The 19,343-nt window shown below is 46.8% G+C and overlaps 3 protein-coding genes across 8 annotated transcripts; 2 read left to right on the forward strand and 1 right to left on the reverse strand.

Moving 5' to 3' along the window:
- Positions 1–13: 13 nt before the first annotated feature.
- On the forward strand, positions 14–8,361 carry MAD2L2 (mitotic arrest deficient 2 like 2). 5 transcript variants are annotated; one of them, XM_088178714.1, is made up of 10 exons: positions 14–90; positions 2,777–2,828; positions 3,052–3,170; positions 3,719–3,790; positions 4,635–4,735; positions 4,850–4,944; positions 5,047–5,120; positions 6,120–6,212; positions 6,509–6,596; positions 7,940–8,361. In XM_088178714.1, the coding sequence occupies exons 2-9, from the start codon at positions 2,789–2,791 to the stop codon at positions 6,548–6,550; spliced, it is 636 nt and encodes a 211-aa protein (XP_088034840.1). In that variant the 5' UTR covers positions 14–90; positions 2,777–2,788; the 3' UTR covers positions 6,551–6,596; positions 7,940–8,361. The 5 variants fall into 5 exon arrangements, with proteins under 5 accessions (XP_088034840.1, XP_014737231.1, XP_014737232.1 ...); XM_014881746.2 differs by lacking the exons at positions 14–90; positions 7,940–8,361 and adding exons at positions 1,750–1,780; positions 2,547–2,627 and having other exon boundaries at positions 6,509–6,980; XM_088178712.1 differs by lacking the exon at positions 14–90 and adding an exon at positions 2,458–2,627.
- Positions 6,517–17,658, forward strand: FBXO2 (F-box protein 2). Of its 2 annotated transcripts, none has more exons than XM_088178710.1 (6): positions 6,517–6,596; positions 13,655–13,929; positions 15,000–15,126; positions 15,223–15,318; positions 15,644–15,779; positions 16,171–17,658. In XM_088178710.1, exons 2-6 carry the CDS (start codon positions 13,680–13,682, stop codon positions 16,303–16,305), a joined length of 744 nt encoding a protein of 247 aa, XP_088034836.1. In that variant the 5' UTR covers positions 6,517–6,596; positions 13,655–13,679; the 3' UTR covers positions 16,306–17,658. The 2 variants fall into 2 exon arrangements, with proteins under 2 accessions (XP_088034836.1, XP_014737147.1); XM_014881661.2 differs by lacking the exon at positions 6,517–6,596 and adding an exon at positions 12,141–12,247.
- FBXO44 (F-box protein 44) lies at positions 7,766–12,006 on the reverse strand. Its single transcript, XM_014881743.2, has 6 exons — positions 11,957–12,006; positions 11,533–11,831; positions 10,247–10,373; positions 9,455–9,550; positions 8,983–9,118; positions 7,766–8,293 (listed from the first exon to the last, which is right to left on the reverse strand). Exons 1-6 carry the CDS (start codon positions 11,968–11,970, stop codon positions 8,147–8,149), a joined length of 819 nt encoding a protein of 272 aa, XP_014737229.1. The 5' UTR covers positions 11,971–12,006; the 3' UTR covers positions 7,766–8,146.
- Positions 17,659–19,343: the final 1,685 nt, after the last annotated feature.

Here is a 19,343-nt window from a genome sequence, read left to right on the forward strand (position 1 = left end):
GGGGGCGCTCGCCGGCCCCGCCCTGACGTCACCCGCACGCGCCGCCGCCGCTCCCCGCGCGCTGGGCGGACGTGACGGGTGGCGGGCCCGGTAAGGAGCGGGGGAACGGCGGGGAGGGAAGGGACACCGGGAGAGGGGACACCGAGATGGGGAGGGACACCGGGACGGGGAGGGACACCGGGACGGGGCGGGACACCGGGAGAGGGGACACCGAGATGGGGAGGGACCGGGGCGAGCAGGGACACTGGGACGGGGCGGGACACCGGGACGGGGAGGAGCGTTGGGCGGACACGGGTGTGGGGCAGACACCGGGGCAGGTGTCCCTGAGGCGGGGCCGGCCGGTGCCCTGTCGGCAGTGGGGGCGGCGGCGGGGGTCCCGCTCCGGGAGGGAGCAGCGGCGAACGGGCGGGTCCCAGGCTGGGGAATGATGCTGAGCAAAGGCAGTGCCGTGCGTTGAGAGGGACCGGGCGCTCAGGGATCAATCCCCGTCCTCCCTCCCTTCTTCTCGCGGGTTGAGACACCGGAGTGGGCGAGGGAGCGGCGGTGACCGGGAGCCCAGCACGGGCAGGGTTGCTGGCGTGGCCTGTACCAGCTGCTCTGGGCTGGTGCGGGAGCTCTGGTGATGGGCATGGTGGATTATAGTTACATGATATGTACAAGGCCACGTTGGATAGAGTTTGTACCAGCCTGGGGTAGCGGAAGGTGGCCCTGCGTCTGGCTGGGTGTTGTAAGAATTTGAACTTTAAGGTCCCTTCCAAACCAAACTGCTCTGTGATTCCATGATCTCCCAGCCTGCACAGTCCTTGAGCGTGCAGTAGTTCCTACTTTGTGCCTGCATGGAAAGGTGGATCCCTTCGGTTGCTTGGGCCTCTCTTTAAGGAGGGATGAAGTGAGGATGTGAACCTAAACCTCTAAAACACAGATTGTATATGATATTCTATAGATCTTTTGAGAGACACTGTGGCTGAGGTGCTAGAGAGATGCTAAACTATCTTAATTTTATTTAGTGTAGCAGATGACTAATATTCCAGGAAGTCCTTGTATATAGTGGTATAACTGTTTTAAAAACTGTGGGTGAGAGTAGCTCCCTCTTTTGTGCAGGTTGAACCAATTCTTTGTAGGTCTGAAAAACATGTTTTGTTGCAGCTGAAACAGCTTGAAAATCAGTGTCTAAAGAGCTGATTGGAGCATCTGTGGTTTGTCAAAAGTATTTGTAGGACACCTGAGTTACTGGTGGAGCCAGTAGGCTCCAGAGGCATTTAAAGACCTCTACAATTCATGAACAGTACTGCTGTAGTAGTTAGAATTGGCTTTCATGCAGAGGGTGTGGACAAAATAATGAAACAAAGTTTCTAATAGATAATTAAGTACACTGTGGCTTAAATTGTGTAAGGCATGGAGTCTGCTATGCAAAAAATGCTGGTGGGAAGCTGAACTCCAGCGTCTGCTGTTTGGTTGTTGGTACATGAAACTCAATTTGTCACAATAATGTGGTGCCCTTTGTAGCTCACAAATTTCAGCCTCTCCAGGGATGTAGTCACGGCCCCAGCCTGTCAAGAGTTCTAGGAGCAGATGAATGATGCTCTAAGTCACAGAGTTTAGTTTTAGGTGGTCCTGTGAGGAGCAGGGAGTTTGAACTCCATGATCCTTATGGGTGCCTTCCAACCTGAGGTATTTCATAATCCTGTGTCACAAAGTTGACTTAATTATGCAGCTCTGCAGGGTTTGGGTTCCTTGGGACTGCAGAGGGAAACTCAGAAGCTGTTGGCAGTGGCAGCAGGTGAGAACCTGTGTGACGGTGTGTCAGTGGAAGATGTAGCTCCAAGCTTGGGCAAGCAGTGGTTTGTGGTGGTGTTAGAATAAACCCAAAACCCCAAGCAGTTCTTGTGTTATAGTGGGAGATAGGGCTTAGAAAAGGGAAGTACTATGAAGCTTTAAAAAAACAGTGCTTCTTACATTACTAAAAAGTATTTGTCTGAACTTTCCTATATCCCAGAAAGGGAGAGAGATTAAAAACCTCAGGAATTAAAGTATGAATAATCTCTCATCCTGAGGTGTGAGCACTGTCTTGTGCACTGCTGGTAATTATAGAGGAAATTATGGCAGAAAAGGGACATAATATCTTCCCTGAGGCTCTTATGCACAACCCTGTATATGGCTGGGAGAATGATGACACTGAGCTATCCCTGAACAGGCTGGATGAGAAAGTACAGTGAAGTAACAACAGTAAGCGGATGGGAAAGCACCATAAAGTAACAACAAATGGATGGGAAGGTACATTAAAGTAGCAAATAAGTAAATAGACGTGCAGGGAAAGTACAGCAAAGTAACAAATAGATAAAGCAGATGTGACTAGATTAAGCTGGTGGAGTGCCTGAGCCAAGGGGTGGGGAAGATGCTGTAAAAGAATGTGAAACCAATCAATAATTAACAAGTAATATGTGGACAGTGCTTAATAACCAACTGTATGCTTGCTAGATTCATGTGCTCACTGTAACAAACCCTATACAATATGTGTGCTTTGATACCATGATGATGAATGTTAGAGATTCACTCGTGCCTCCATGAGGACTCCGTGAATACTCGGCTAAGATCTCCTGCTGTCCGGACAAGATTTCTCCCATTAGGTAATCCTTGAGGAAGTGCTGTGCTTATGGAGAGTGTTCACACCTCTCACTGTGGGCTCTCAGGGTCTTCTGGTGTGCAGCTCCATGAACTGGCCAGATGAATAATCCAGGAGCCAGAGGATAACCATTCCTTTTGTGGTTACTTCCAGGGCCTGGGGAAGATGACCACTCTCACACGGCAGGACCTTAACTTTGGGCAAGGTAATGTGTTGTACTGAGCTGTAACTGGTGTCCTTGTGAGGCTTCTCCTGGGCACTGAGCCTGGGGGAGTGTTGTTGTAGGGTTGCTCTGTCCCTAAACTTTCTGTAGCCAAGAGTGAAATTTATGCAGAAAAATAAAACCTGCAAAAAAAGTTCCCCTGAGTCTGTGGTATTGCTCTACTTTCCTACACCCTATTCCAGCATCCTTTACTTCTGTTTTTCAGTTGTTGCAGATGTTCTTTCAGAATTCCTGGAAGTAGCTGTTCACCTCATCTTGTATGTCAGAGAAGTTTACCCTATTGGGATCTTTCAGAAGAGGAAAAAATACAATGTACCTGTCCAGGTAAGAGTTTTTTCTGGAAGCTGACAGCCACATGGACAAGCAAAATAGCAAGGATCAGTCAACACTTACCAGAACAAACTTACACTCTGGAAGTGATTGTTTAATGTACAGCCTTACTTTTGAGGAGAGCTTAGTTCTTGTCATAACAGAGAGCAGTCCTGTAGCTGAGGGTACAGCAGGTGCTCATGGAACAAGCAGGTCAGAGATCACAGTAGCAGAAGGCTGCCCCAGCTCTGTGCAGTGAGGTAACAGGAAAGCATGTTTCCTAGGAAGTAGAGATGGTTGGAATATGCTATTCCCAATATGCTGTTGTGGGTATACATCCCAGATATACAACAGCTGTGTAGGTGCAGTGATCTGCCCCAGCTGATTAACCCTTCCCTGAAAGGATTGCTGGTTTGAATGGGCAACTCAGCATTTTTCAGCACTATTTGAAGCATGACTTCAATGCCTTGTACACACTGGTGCTTCTGTTTAAATCTTTCCGTTTTATCATTGTTCTGGCTCATATCAAACACAGCTCTGACTCTTCCCTGTGTTTGCTGCAGATGTCCTGCCACCCAGAGCTGAACCAGTACATCCAGGACACGCTGCACTGTGTAAAGCCTCTGCTGGAGAAGGTGAGCTCAGACCAGGGACCTGGGCAAAAGTACTGCAAGTGGATTTGATAGAAAGTAAGAGAACATAAATATTATCTTATTATCTTAAGCAACATTTGTTTACAAATTTACCATACACAATATACTAGCTGATAAAAGTTCCTGACAAAACTAAAAGCTTCATAACCTTTCCTGGCAGTTAAGATCGTGCCTTGCTTGTCTCAAATACCACACAAGGACACGTGTCTGTATATCTCCATCCTACCATTCTGCTTTACAATCCATCCCAGTTTAAGCATGTGTTGTGGCAGAACAGTTTGAATGCTTTGCTGTGAACCAGCAAGCAAAGGAAGGTCTGGACTCCAGGTTTTGCAAGAGCAGGGTGTGACTGATGGAACATTCCAGGAAGCTGCTGGAAGGTTTTGTATGCCTTGCTCTTTGCAGACAATTTAAATGCACATGTGGAAAATGGAATTAGGTCTGTTTTAAGTTGTGGTTGTACAAAGCAGCTCTCTTTGGGGCAACGGTCTGAATGTATGTTAACTTCATTGGTGTCTATCCCAGAATGAAGCAGTGAGATGGCTGTGCATTTCCTCCTTTGTTCCAAAACAGGATCTAGAGGAATGTACAATTCAGCACACTTCATATCCCTCAGCCTTAGCCACAAGCTGGCAGCTTAACACCTGGCTTTGCCATAGGGTTTTTCTGAATGCTAAGAATAATCTGAATTCAGGTTTTGGATAAGGGCTTGTGCTGCGAGCCCCAACAACTGAGTGTACTCCACTGCACTGAAGTATGTGAAGCACACCGTGGGCAGCAGACAACTCATATTAAGGAAGGGATTTTTCTGTCTTGGTTCCTGCAGAACGATGTGGAGAAAGTTGTGGTTGTAATCCTGGATAAAGAGCACCACCCCGTGGAGAGATTTGTCTTCGAGATCACCCAGCCACCTCTTCTTTCCATTAGGTGAGGTTTTCACTCCTGTTTGCCCATGGTGTCCAACACCCAGCCCTGGGAGATATTCTGGAGCAACTTCAGGCTTTTGTTGCATGCTAGTAACAACTGCTGTCTCCTCCACAGTTCTGAGTCCCTGCTATCCCACGTGGAGCAGTTACTGCGTGCCTTCATCCTGAAAATCAGTGTGTGTGATGCTGTGCTGGACAACAACCCCCCAGGTAAATGTCACTTGGATCCAAACAGCCTATTGCCTGGCATTGCTTGGCTTGGCTGATCCTCTGGGAGCTGTCCCCTGAGCTGGCACCTGACACTTCTCTTAGGTTGCACCTTCACAGTGCTGGTTCACACACGGGAGGCTGCCACACGCAACATGGAAAAGATCCAGGTGATAAAGGTGAGTGATACCTTTGGGCACCTGACTGTGTGTGAGAAGCTGCAGAGCAAAGACTGGGCAGTGCAGAGTTTTGGCATGTTTAAGGTTAAGGCTGAGAGATATTTTAAATGTGTAGGTTGGTATCACGAGGCATGACTGTACTTGAAATGTGGTGAAATAGTTTACACTGGTGAGCTGACAGCACATTTGGCACACACAGCCACAGCTGCAGACAACTTCAAGTCTTGAAATAGATTGTAACAATACTCACTGCCTAGTGCTTGTTCAGACACTTAGAAATAGTCAGGCATGTAGAATAGGTACTTGAATTTAATCAAGTAAAAAAGCAGCTCTCACCCACCATCTACTCTGTGGTGGCTGATTTTGTATAAAGAACAAGAAAGACTAAGATTCAAATAATGAGTAGGTTTGGGGGCACAAACACATTTTATGTCACAGTAAACTGTGTGCTGAATGCTTTCTAAAGGAAGATTATTTTTCAAGAATCCTTGCTTAGATACTGGGAAACTTTTCTCCTGAGCCAAGTTATTATAGGTATCCTAAGGCCCAACAAATAAAGCTAGTAAAGTATAAAATTGTTTCAAAATGAAATTCTGTTCTGCAATGTTTAGTAATGGAAACCTGTGGTGTAGTAGACCCACCTTTAGACTTCCAAGGCAGGATGGAAACCCATGCCCTAAGCATTCTGGAGTTGCAGTGAAATCCTGGTGTAATGAACTGTGCATGGTAGCTCAGGACAGCTGAGTGTATCTTTTAAAGAAGTAAGATGTCACCTTTGCAGTAAGTGAAGTGGATTGACCTCAGTTTGATGCTGTAACTGAAGATAATTATACTGAGCATCACAGACAAGTGTGTAAGTGTTTTGTTATTGTAGAAGGTTTGAATTACCTGTTCCTTCCCTCAGCCACTCTGTCTCTCTTTCAACTTAACACAAAACAAGTGCTGAGGAGGAGCTCACCTTACAGCCCTGCCAGTAACACGTTGTGTTCCTGCCCCCAGGATTTCCCTTGGATCCTCGCTGATGAGCAAGATGTGCATATGCACGACCCCCGACTTATTCCCTTGAAAACCATGACATCTGACATCTTAAAGGTGAGCACAGCATTCTGATCAAGAGGTGCTGAACCTGCTGTAGTTCTGAACTTTGAATGCTCTGACACCAGCTCTTCAGTTTTCTGTGGTGTAACGATTTTAAAAAATGCTGCTGAGCTTCGTCTTGCAGATGTCTGTGCCAGTAATCAAATCAGGGCAAGACTCCTCATAGTAAAATACAAAACCTGGTTATGGGGGAAGGTATAAACACTTCCTATTCAGCCTGTTGGAGGCTTTTTTTTTCCCCATTCACTTACCTGTGTACCAACAGGATTGTTGCTTGTTTCTCTCTCCAGATGCAGCTCTATGTAGAAGAGCGAGCTCACAAAGGCACCTGATTTCAAATATTCCCTGCCTTCAAGCTTTGTCTGATCTTCCAGTGAAGTAAGATCTGTCACAAACTTGATAACCATCTCTTCAGCTGGCTTTCTGGGTGAATGTAGAGCAGCTGCTGCCTCTTTATTTCAAGTGCTCTTATGTATAAAGAACTGACTTGGAATGGGGAGCCAGAGCCTGTTCCCATGTTGACTTGTGTGAGAGAGCACAGGTGTTGATACAGTGCATCCCTGAGGAGTCAGTGCTTTATTACCAGTCCAGTTCTCACCTGAAAAGGGCAGCTCCATTGCACACAGGCAATGATAGACAGCAAGGAGCTGTCACACAATCCATGAGAGCAGCATTTGTGCTAAGGGGGAGTGAGGCCTTACGTAGTGTCTGTCCACTGTGACCATCTCAAGTAGTCTTCAATAAATACTAAGTTTTACCCCAGTTGAACTGGGCTGAGTTCTGTCAAAACCAGGCTCCTTTCTTCAGTGAGAAAGTATTTTTATTTTCTGTGGAGTTTCCACTGCATTTCTAGCCCATTTGTGGACTCTGTCAATTCCTATGAAAGGCTGTGCAACCTTGGTCTCTCGCCTTTCACTCAGAGGTGGCATTAACAATGTGGAATTTGTCCAGCAAGGACACCTGCCAAGTACCCTACTCCTAACAGAGAACAGGCAAGGAAAGCTCTGTTAATCCTATGCCTGTCAGAGGAGATGGAACATGGCCTTAGCATTAGTTCTGGGTATATAAGGGTGGCAGACACAGTTCATAGTGAGCTGAGCTTGTTTGTCAGAGAATTTGGTACATTAGCCTGTCTAGAACCTCCTGCTTCCTCCAAGTAACAAGTGTAGGAACATAACAGATCAAGGCTGGGCACTGCTTTAACATTTTATATCGGGCTACACTGCTCAGTACAAACCAAAGGTGATGTGGGAAAAGCCCAACACAATCAAAAGGCTCCTGTGTAGTTAGGCAGCTGCCTGAAGGGACTCCCTACCTCCTCTTTTTCTACCTGTTTATTCAAACACCAAGGAACTGTTTTGGATAGGAAGGCAGGTACCATTTTGATCATACACACTTAGAGAAAGGGTAAGGAATTGACTACCAGTGACACAGCACTTAGGAACAAGGGGTGAGTTTCCTGATGCTCTGAAGGGTCTGATGCAGATAATAAATTTTAACTGAATCTTAAAACTGAAACAGGAAAGAAAATACCATACAAAACAATCTGTGGCAGAGCCCTTGTAGATAGCATTGATAATCTGAAATTAAACACTTTAGCCTTATCTTTCTTAAGTTCCATAAACAAGAAAGTATCTTTAAGACTCTGTGTGTTAGCATAAGAATGTATTAATTAGAAAAGATAGAACTCATATTTAATTGTCCCAGTTTTTCTCTGGAAGGGCGCCAGTAATTGGAGTAGCATCCATGGTAGAAGAGGATGGAAAATGAAGACAGAAGCCCTTCCAAAGGGCGGGGCCTGCAGAAGTTCTGCTGTGAACAAGAGCTGCAAGACAAAGCTAGGACACACCCAGAGAGAATAAGCAAATAGTGCACCCGAGGCTACTTGGTTACAGTCCTGAAGTGAAAGCAAACCTTTACACTGTGCTTCATAATGACATCTGGGGCCCAATGGTGATGCTGCTGTTTGTCACACGGATCCCGTACCACCCTGCCCAGTACTGCGTGTCCTGGCCTCCGTGCTGAAACCAGATGTAACGAACTCCTTCTGGGTAATTCTGGAAGGTGTGAGAAATCTGGACAGAAAAGAGAATTCCTCTTAATTTGCCTGAATAAACCAGTGCTCACCTAGAAGCTCAGAAAACTACAGTGTGTATGTCTTAGAATGAGCTCTTCCTGAGCCCAGACATCTTTCATTGAAAGTGCACCATACCCTGTTTTTTGGGGGGGTTTTGGCCTTTCTCACTCAGCCTTCTCCCCAAAATCCTATCTGAGTTTAACATTAAGTTTGATTCTTAAGTGCATGTATAAGTAACATCTAATGCAGAATGTACAGCAGATCAAAGTAGTTAAACACCTGTAACAGTTTAAGAAAAGTTAAATTTGCAATACTTGGCTATCCATGCAGTAGTTTTAAAACAGTGTTTTGATCAGAAAAAAACCTGAAATCTGCTCTTGTTATTTAATTATTTAGACAGAATCTTACATAAAACCAAGAAACAATTAAAAAGACTGCACTAAAACAACACAAAAGTCCACGGGATACTCTTTAAAAAATGCTAGACACCTTAAAATAGCACTGGTCTCATTCAGGACACTGCTGGTTCTTCAGCATCATCAATAGCAAGGACTGCCTCACGTTCTCTATAGAGAAGAGGAGGCTGAAGAGCAGAGAAAGTCATTGGTACTTTGGCCAAGTAAGACTTGCAACACACGTATGTCATAACACTGCTGTAAAGCTCCTGCCTCCAGAGCTGCTGCTCACCTCTCTCCACCTGGCATCACTCCACTGCTCAATGACCACTGGCTCAGGGTGGAATTCCTCCAGGACAATGTAATCTTTCGAGAGCAGCCTCACGGTGAGCTCATAGCGGCACCCGCAGTCAAACCTGGCAGAGTACCTGGAGAGGCAGGAGGAATCAAGGAGCAGGGCTGTATATACAGCATTCAGTTCTCTTTATTTTTCAAAAGCAGTCTCCAAGGGCATCCCTGTCTGTAGAGGAAAAGGAATGTCATCCCCATAGCTACAGAGAAGTTCTGGAATTTACAGCCATCCCACCCTTCACAGGATTGCCAGCTTGTAGTCCACTGAGTAAGTTTAGATTTAGCTTATTCTTTACTCAGTAACTACAGCTCCCAAAGAATAAAGAACTGATTTTATAGCAGGAAAGGCTCCAGAAGCCTAGCTTACCTCTAGACTAATGCCAGAAATTCTAATTTTCAGTGCTTCCACTCACCAGTCCTTGACTGTAATTTCAGGCCGATTCTTATCCATCAGCTGATTCCAATAGCCTTCTTTATTCAGGGTAATGAGTTGAGACTTGAAGCATGGCCTGAAACACAGAAATACTCACAGTTCCATAGAACACATCTTTTTCCTCTTGCTGTCCTTTCCCTGACAGCTTTAATACCCACCCAGATCCTGAAGGCCCTCAAAGCTGACCTGGCTAAACCTTGCCTTATTCATCCAGAACCTGACAAGAAAATGAACTGAATTAGATTCACCCCAAGCTAAAAAGAATAGTTACCTACAAACTGGATTAAGAGAGATCTCTGTACTTATGTATTGGTAACAGGAAGCCAGTGCCTAGTGCTTGTAAAAGCTGTTGATATTCCTCTGGTGACAGCTTTTATTACAAGTCATTAGTGTGACGTACCTACCACTCCTGGAGGTTACAGAGCTCTAACCTTGTCATGTAAGTGCAGTTGATTACGTTTTCCAGACCTCTAACCTTTCCCTACTACCTTTGGGAGAGGAGAAGAAAGGATCCCACGTGGATTACCCTAACTGTAAAAATTACAGAAGTTCCTGGTAGGCAGAGAAAATTAGCACCTGCTGTGATCAATTCTCTCAGCAGTACCAATCTTTTTAGATTAACTGGCTGAAAGGGTTAATTGAGCTCCTTCCTTTTCCCACAGGTGCTCTGAGGTTCACTAACCTGCCACCAGCTTTCTAACCCTGGTGCCTTTCCAGACAGATGGGAGGAAGCAGGTTTCCCAGTTCCAGATTACTGGAATCCAGTTCTTACCCATATGAAGTGACAAAGTATTTGTGTACTGTGGCATCCGGAAAAGCATTTCCATGAGCTCCAGGCAGATTCTCAATTTTCCACTTGTCTCCTTCATTTTTATCAATTGTCCAGTGCTGGAAGTTCTCTAGAAACACAGGTGTCCAAGGTTAGGACTCCACTTCAGCCACCAGCAGGATCTCAGCTTTCATAAGAATTAGCAGTAGGAGAATTCTAGCAATCTGTTTTCAGATCCACTGTATTTTTCCTACAGCTGCAAGTGACTCCTGTCATTATGCTGCCTTTACCTTTAATGTGGTTGTCAGCATCTAGGACAGTAGGTAGCAGATTTCTCACCTCATCAGAAAATCAAAATCGGCAATAAAGTAGGATTACTGTAGTCATATTAGTCAAGTCTTTGGTAACAAAAGTTCTCCAGCTGCCCAAATGTTTAATCCCAATACCTGATCGTTTCACTACCACATTGTACTTGCAGTGTAAATTAATTGTCACTGCCTGCCTTATGGGGCCTTATGACTCCAGATTTTTCTGGCTAAAACCACAATGTATTGGTAAATACATACATATCTACCTAGAGCAGTTTTATAGTAGGAGTTGAGCTGTGAATCTGACCTAGCAGAGCTACACGCAGTCCCACAGCACCAGCAGTAGTTGAGGCATCCATGACACTGACTCATGGTCACTGCCTGCCATATGGGGCCTTATGACTCCAGATTTTTCTGGCTAAAAACCACAAATACATATCTACCCACAGCAGTTTTATTGTAGTTTGGCTGTCGATCTGACCTAGCAGAGCTACTCGCAGTCCCACAGCACCAGCCGGAGTTGAGGCATGCAGGAACTGACGCGTTCTGACGGCTGGCTTAGTGTAGCCGTGGAAAGGGATTTTAACCCTTTAAGTGCAGCAGAAATAAGATCACAGCTACATGGTCGTCTTTCACGACAGGAAGAAAGAGACAAGTTTGTTCACAAACACACTTGGTTTTATAGCATGACTGCAACTCCCAGAGTAGAGAAAAGGTGATTGGTTCAGAGAGAAGACACCCCATTGCCAGGGCCTGGGCACACACCACAACAGGTGTTCTATCTTTGTTATTAATTCCTTTTTATTTTGACCAAGATATCACCCTGGGAGAAATTCTCCCTAGCCTTGAGCTGGACCAGCTTATCGGCTGGGAACAGAGCTGAAAAGCTCCAGCCTGGAATATTTTTCAGTCTGTAATTTTCTTACTTTCTCAATATGTGTCCCACACTCTTAGTCCCTTATTATAAATAATGGAACTAACCTTCAGCACAAGGGTTTTTGATTAAATTTTTCTTCATGTGGAAGAGCATATAGAAGACTCTCCAGTCAGAGACGGTTCTGTCCAAGCTCTGACGATAGAACCCATCGCGCTGGCACTTGCGTTTCCACAGGGTGGTCAGGTCCACCACGTAGCGCCACTGCGTGCACACGAGCCGGCAGGTGTGGATCAGGTCCCGGGCGGGCAGCAGCGACAGCAGCTCCACCAGCACGTCCTCGGGCAGGTCAGCGATGGTTGTCATGGCAGAGCGCGATGGGGAATCCCCGCCGCGACGAGCCGAGCTGCCGGCAGCAAAGAGAGTTTCCCCCCGCTACCAACAGAGCCAGGACAGAGCCAGGCCCGTGCCCCGCTGTGGCCGCCGCCCAGCCCCGGCCCAGCCCCGACCCAGCCCCGGCCCCGGCCACACCTGGCTCCGCCCATCGGCGCCTCCGGACGGATGTGAGGGGCCGCGGCCCTTCCGCGGGGCGGGCCGGGGCCGTGTGGGCCGGGCCGGTGTGGGCCGGGCCAGGGCCGGTGTGGGCCGGGCTGGGCCGGTGTGGGCCGGGCCAGGGCGGTGTGGGCCGGGCCGGTGTGGGCCGGGCCAGGGCCGTGTGGGCCGGGCTGGGCCGAGCCGAGGCGGGGCCGCGCTCTTTTATCACCAGAGCCGGTGTCGCTTTTCCTGCACGCGCAGAGCTTGATCGAGGCAGGAGCGGCCCAGGTAAGAGCGCCCGGCGTCTCCCCTGGTCCCTGCGGGTTTCCCGGGGTGTCTCCTGGGCAGAGAGGGAGGAGGGACACGCGTGTGCTCCGAGCGCGGCAAGGGATGGGAGCGTGTCCCTGCTGAAGCCTGGATGCTTAACTGGGGTAGGAAAGGAAAAGTAAGGTCCCTCCGTCCCTCTCCCGAGTGCGGGAGGAAGCCTGGCTAACAGTGCTCCATCAGCAGACAGACAGCAGGAGAGGCTCCTGAAATTCCTGTACCAGCATGATCCTTCCCGCCTACTTTTAAAAAATTACATTTTAGCCTTCGGGACTGTGGTTGAGGGCTGGAAGTGTGGGGAGAATGGGAAGTCACTAATGCTATCTCTACAAAAGCCAAGGAATTTTAAATTACAGTTTGCTCCTGCTGGGTGCAGTGCAGATAGAGGACACATCTGAACGTCTAGATTTAGGATGCTGTTACAGCAGTCACTCCCAATTTCTTCCCTTCCTTGTCAAGTTTGGCACTGCTGTATTTCGTTAAGTTGCATGCCAGGGTATTTCATCTCTGTTCTTAGTGCTCTCCCAGGCTTAAGGAGTCATTCCTGAGGAGTTTGGCTGCATCCATGCAGTTTGCTGGAATCTCAGCAGCTTCCAAGCACCAGGACTCAGCTGACAAAAAAGCAGTGTCACAGTGCATCCTTCAGGGATGACGTGGGCTCTGCATCTGCACACTCATCTTTCTACAGTCCTGCAGCACCAGGACCTGGAATTCAGGGCAGCAGAGAGCTGTTTGGAGTTCAGAATTAGCACATGAAGTTAGAGCAAACACTTCTGACTTAATTCCTCCACTAATGAGGCCATAGACAATAGAATATTGGAGAATATCAGTTATTTTCAGTTATGCTCAGGCCTTTACTTTATACAGACTTCTGACAAAGGTGACTAAGTGCCAGCAGTCTGAGGGAAAGCCTGCCAGAGAATGAACCACTGCAAAGGTGGCTGGCAAGATGCTTAACACTGATATTTGAGTACTGCTTTGCAGCATTTGTTATCAGGTATGTTCTTAAAGGCTGAACAAGCAGCCACGTGTGTCCCTCTGCACAGGAAATCATTACCAAGAAGCTGATTTTTGCAGCAGCAGAGATTCTGGAAGGACTTATTCCAGCCTGGAAAATGAACTGACTGCCCACAATTGCAGTTGTCAAATACACACATTTTGTGGGCAGATTTAATTCAGGGCTTTTGGAATATAAAAATAGTAATCTGCTTCAGGATAACAACTTAATAATGAACAGGAGACCTTGGGGCTAGGAAGCAAAATCATGCCTTCAGATAACATATTTCTTTTCCCTTTTTTTTTTACTGCATCTGTGTCTGACATTGCTGAGGGTGGGAAACCCTCACCACTTCTTTCCACCCTCTCTCTCAGACAGTTCTGCCAGCCTGCCCCAGGGATGGAGTCCCTCCCTGAAGCAGTTCTGATCCGAATCCTGGCTTCCATTCCTGCGGTGGAGCTGGTGCTCGTGTGCCGCCTGGTCTGCTGCCAGTGGAAGAACCTGGTTGATGGAGCTGCACTTTGGATCCTGAAGTGTCAGCAGGAAGGCCTCACCAGGGCAGATGCAGAGTCAGATGCAGAGAACTGGCAAAGCTTCTACTTCCTGAGTAAGAAAAGGAAGAATCTCATCAAGAACCCATGTGGTGAAGGTGAGAGACATCACAACAAGCTTCAAGGTGTCAGAGAGATGACCAGCCACTCTAGAGAATTGTGTATCTCTAGTCTTTGAAAATAGATTTTTAGTTGCTGTCAGCTTGCAGAATTTTCTCCTTGCCCAAGAGTCAAGTCACTCAATCTGTGCAGCCAAATTCTTTAATGAGCACAAAGGCCTTTGATAATCAAAGGGCTTTACATGATACTAACTTTATATAACCTCTGCAGGGATCTAAATTATGTTTGAGACACAAAGATGTCCTTTGCAGAAACCACCAAACACAGTAATGGCCGTGGCATTTGTTTCTGTATTGCTTCTTGCCAAGCCATGATAGGAGAGATGAAGCCTTTCCCATCTCAGGGACAAGTCTGCCCTCAGCTCACCAAGCCCTCCAGGCTTCTTTTCTTGGAACAGCTCAGGCCAATTGTGTTTTTACCCTCCTCACCACAGCCCATGTGCCATTATTCTGAATTTATGAACTTCACTTGCCAGAGCTACAAGCTGCTTAGCAATAAGCAGCCATAACCAAGCCTCACAACCCAAACAGCAGAAATTTCACTCATCATAGACCAAAGCAATATCAAAGCAACAGCTTCCTCATTTTGTTTACAGATGACCTTCTGCAAGCTTTTCCAACATCCAGGTTTTCCTCTTGAAAACCCTGATGTTTAAGGTCTTACTGCTTCAGAAAATGCCACTTAGTGCTTTAGAAAACTTAGAAATAAAGCAATCAGCATCTGTCCCCAGAGTCTTTGTGTGCTCTGACACTGAAAATGCTGACACACTGTTCAGAATACCTGAATCCTTTCCCTGGAGCACATTCTTAAACCCATACCTACACAGCCACTTTGCTGGGGAATGTTAAAGTTTGGTGTGATTAGGCTCAGTCAGACTGAAGGTTTTTGCCTGACCTCTACTTAACAAACATATCCATAGTCTATGTGCAAAATCAGTGCTGTGTCTTTAATATCAAACTTTCACAAGCCAGAGGAAGGTTCCAGGGTGAGATGGGCAAGTTCCCCACATCCACAGGACTCATCCAAGTCTCTTTTCTGCCATTTGCAGAAGACTTGGAGCACTGGGGAGAGGTAGAGAATGGAGGTGATGGCTGGAAAATTGAAGAGCTCCCAGGAGACTTTGGAAAAGAATTTCCTAGTGAAGAAGTCCATAAATACTTTGTTACATCTTATGAGTAAGGCTGCTTTCTTCTCTTATTCAGGAAAGGGGCATTTTTGGTTCTCTCAGTCCCAGGAGAGACTGTGATACCAATCAGCATCTTGTGTTTCAGATGGTGTCGAAAGGCTCAGGTCATTGACCTTAGGGCTGAGGGCTACTGGGAAGAGCTGATGGATACAACCCAGCCTAAAATCATGGTAAGAGACTGGTAAGTATTAAGGAAGACTCTGAGGACAGGCAGAAGGTTAAGAAAGATATGGAAGAGCAGGGAAGGCATAGACCTCATATATATTGGGCCTTAAAACCTCAGCTGGCAGGATTCTGAATGTGGGACAGGGCTCACAGGCTTTAAACTGTTGGAGCACATGAGCTCCAAAGCCCAGGTTCCTGTGGTAAATGAAGGGAGGTGGTGGGCTGGGCTAAGAACCATTGCAGATTTCCATCTCAAACCAGAGTTGCAGTAACTTGGTGAGCATGGTGAAGCCTTTGCAGAGCTCTTGCAGGTAATGCCAACAGCTTGGATCTTCCTGTAGGTATGCAGGACGCAGTGATGCTGGCTGCCTCTATGAACTGTGTGTGAGGCTGCTCTCTGAGAATGAGGATGTGCTGGCTGAGTACAAAAGTGAGACTGTTACCATCCCACAGGATAACGATGCCAGCTGGACTGAGGTGAGTTACAGGTATGGGCTCAGCAGGTGACACCCAACCTACATGAATCAGGAATATTTTTAAGCAGAAGAATTTTCCAAGGGGAGGAGAAGGCTCTGTCATGTGTTCTCTGGAGCCATGACCCTATGATTGAAAAAGGAAAAGGGAGGCTGCTTTACAGGAAACTTGGAAACTTGCTGAGTGAAAGGTGAAGGAGATGTCCAGCTGGGAGTGATTGAGTGGTCTCAGAACAATGGGATCCATAGCTTCTCCCCCTGTAAATGTCCCCACTGTTACCCAGCCTGGTAGGTCTGACTGTGGCCAGTGGGGCTGAAGGCTCTGTGCACTGAGCAGTGGTAGGTTTGTGGTGGTTTGACACTTATTAACAACGATTTTGTCTCTTGTCCCAAAGATCTCCCACACCTTTTCCAGCTACGGTCCTGGGGTCCGTTTTGTGCGCTTTGAACACGGTGGGCAGGACACGCTGTTCTGGAAGGGATGGTATGGTGTCCGTGTCACCAACAGCAGTGTGACAGTGGAGCCATAGCTATGCTTAACCAGGATCTGCATGCTGGAGCTGACTTCCCTCAGGGCATCCCCTAGCCTTGGGATGGTTTCTGCATGGTGCTGCCTCTGGCTATAGAGCATATGGCCTCTCTGCATAGGAACATGTGTGCAAGATGTCAGGAGCCACCACCCATCCTTCTTCAAGAAGAGCTGTGCAAAGAATGTGAATGAATTTGTGAATGCACCACAAGGCTCAGCCTCACCACTTGCACTATTGTTCTCCATCAGACAGGAGATCACCTAAAAATCCTGCAGGTCTCCCCTCTTAAGTCTCTAATCCTCTAATCAGGTATCTCTCCTGCTTGCTTCCCCGACTTGGGCACTCCTTAACTTGAAGGGATAATTCAAGAATATTTCGTGGAAGTCGGAGTGGGAAGAAAAGAATAAAGAAAACCACAGGCCCCGTGTCTCAAAACATACCAGGGAAACCCAGAGCCCTGTCCCCAGCTGTTTCCATGACCTGCAGTGAGAACCTTGGGTTCTCCCATTTATAAACAGGTAACACTGTTTTACCACAGAGGGGCTCTAGCTTGCCTGTCAATGCTATTAGTTAAATTTTTAGTGATAATGCAAAGCAAGAGAGATTGAATCATTTTCTCTTACACTGTTCCCAGCATCCATTTATCAAGGAAAGTGTTGGGAAGAGAAACTTGTCTGGTGCCCAACCCTGGGGTTTCATTTGTCTCCCTCAGATGGCATCTGAGAGTAATTGCAGGGGGAGAGAGAGATGACAGCAACTTAGGGAAATGGGTTAGAAAAAATTGGGGCTAGGATCCAGGAATAAATGAAAAACTCATTTACCCCTTCCTGGCCTCTGCATGCTTCATGTAACAAGCATGCTGGTCATCCACTGTGACTCTGCTAGCAGGACACAGAAAGCTGTTGGCCTTGCCCCACCTCCTACTGACTGTGTCTGCAACAAGTCCACATCTGCCTCTGCCATGTGCTTGCTGACAAGACAGCACTTCACTCTCCCACATGTGCCTTGTGCTCCTTGAAATCACTCAGGACTGTGAGCCCCATCCTGAACAGACCCTAAGCTTTCCTGAACCAAGACTGTCCCTGCTAGTTATTCCACTCAGAAGAGCATCCCCTAACAGAGCTGGTGCTATGTAGAGAAAGTATTTATATTTTTGTGTCCATCTGATGTCTTCCCTTCCTGGCTGCCATTTGAGTGCCCCCTTACACATGCAGTGCCAGCTACTGCCTGCAGCCAAAGGAAAGAGCTTCCCACTTGGACATTGTGCCTGCTGCTTCCTCAGGCTTCCTGCACAGCTGCACCCGGGTGCCAGAGTCCAGGCAAACATAATAAAGTGACACAATTGTGTGTGGATTTCCTCTTGTGTACTGGGTATTTGTCCCCTGTGCTCAAGCACCTGTCTTCTGATTGTGTGGAGCATGTCAGTCCTCCCCAAAAGCAGGAGTCACTGTATTGTGTATAATACCATGGGTGTCCCTGAAAGAGGAATGTGCTCTGTTCCACAGCACCCTGGACCCATGGGAAGCACTTAATGTGCAATGGGTCTGCAGTGTAACAGCAAGCAGAAGTGCATTTCAAACAGTGGGAATTCATGCAAGGCACAGAGAAGGTACAGGAAGGCTTCTACAGAGTCCTGCAGCTGTGCTGCACACGCTCCATGTCATTTGTCACTAGCTCTGCTGTGAGTTCAACCTTAGTTCTGACCCAAGAGGCACCAGAATCAGTTCAGAATGTGTTTCCTTTCCCTTACCTCTGCACACACTGTCATGCTCTGCTGCTTTACCTTAGCCTTTAATGCAGCTGTTAATATTCAGCTCACTGCCAACTCCCTGCCCCACAGAAGAAATAATCCCTCCATTTGTCCCTAAGGAATCAGTATAGTAAGGGGAGCAATATTACCTCAGTGCAATTCTTAAACTGAACCTCTCCTAAGTCACCATCTTATAGTCAGGATAAACCTCAGGATTAAGCCTTCAGATACTGTGGCCTTTGTCCATAGGAGGTAGGACCATGGTCCTCACTTTGGGTTTACCTGCCCAAAGGGGAGTAATTATTTCTCACATTTAGCCATGTCAGTACCAGACTCCCAAAGCAAGTGTCTGGGTACATGGGCTAAAAAAAAGTCTTGCTCACATTATAAATATTTTGTTCCAAATGCCTTTTGAATTTTCATCAAAACTGTAAGTCTGAACACACTGCATCATCCATGTACACCCCATTCCAAGGTGATGTCAATTCACCAGTCAAACAGAGTGCAGGAGGGTAATGGCTTCTCACACCTTACAGACTTCATGGAAATTGAGACAATGCAATTTCATAGGACTACAGAAACTAAATGTAATATATATATATGTAATATATGTACATATACTAAATCTCCCAGCTGCTTCAGGGCTCTGTCACCACCACCACCTGTGACTTCTTTCTGCATTCTGCTGTGCCAACACCAGCAAGCAGTTGTGTGACACTACACAGTAGCTTCTGGGAACACCAGTGATCAATGCAAACATGCTGTACAGACAGAAAGAGGTCTGCCCAAGTGATTTATATCAGATATTTGCATCCCCCAGATTCAGAGTATTTAGAAATCTGAGCATTAAAACACAAAGGTTGAGTATTGCTGAAACATTCATGATGAAGAAAGAAAAAACAATACCAAAAAGCCAAAACCACATAAAAGGGTCCCCTTCCAGTCCTGATCATGGCAACAAGAGCAGCAGAAAGGGCTCGTGTTCCTCTGCACATCATGCCCACAAGGCACCCCAGCAGTGCTGAGCTACACTGAACACACAAGTGTTTTCCAAACACCCACAGTGGGATGGAACAGGTGGATGAAGGCCTGGAAGGTTTAACACAGGAACATTTCACTCTTTGCCAAGACACCACGTGAACACCTCTTACCCCAGCTGCTTTAATACTCAGAGGCACCAAGAGAAGCCCTGGTACATCACGACAGCCCCATCCTGCTCTTACCAGCTGGCACCTGATGTCCTGGGTACCTGATTGTACTTGGTTGTACAAGATACCACTGCAATTTT

The sequence above is a fragment of the Sturnus vulgaris genome, chromosome 25 (assembly GCF_052056855.1).
Source record: "Sturnus vulgaris isolate bStuVul1 chromosome 25, bStuVul1.hap1, whole genome shotgun sequence".
Taxonomy (NCBI): domain Eukaryota; kingdom Metazoa; phylum Chordata; class Aves; order Passeriformes; family Sturnidae; genus Sturnus; species Sturnus vulgaris.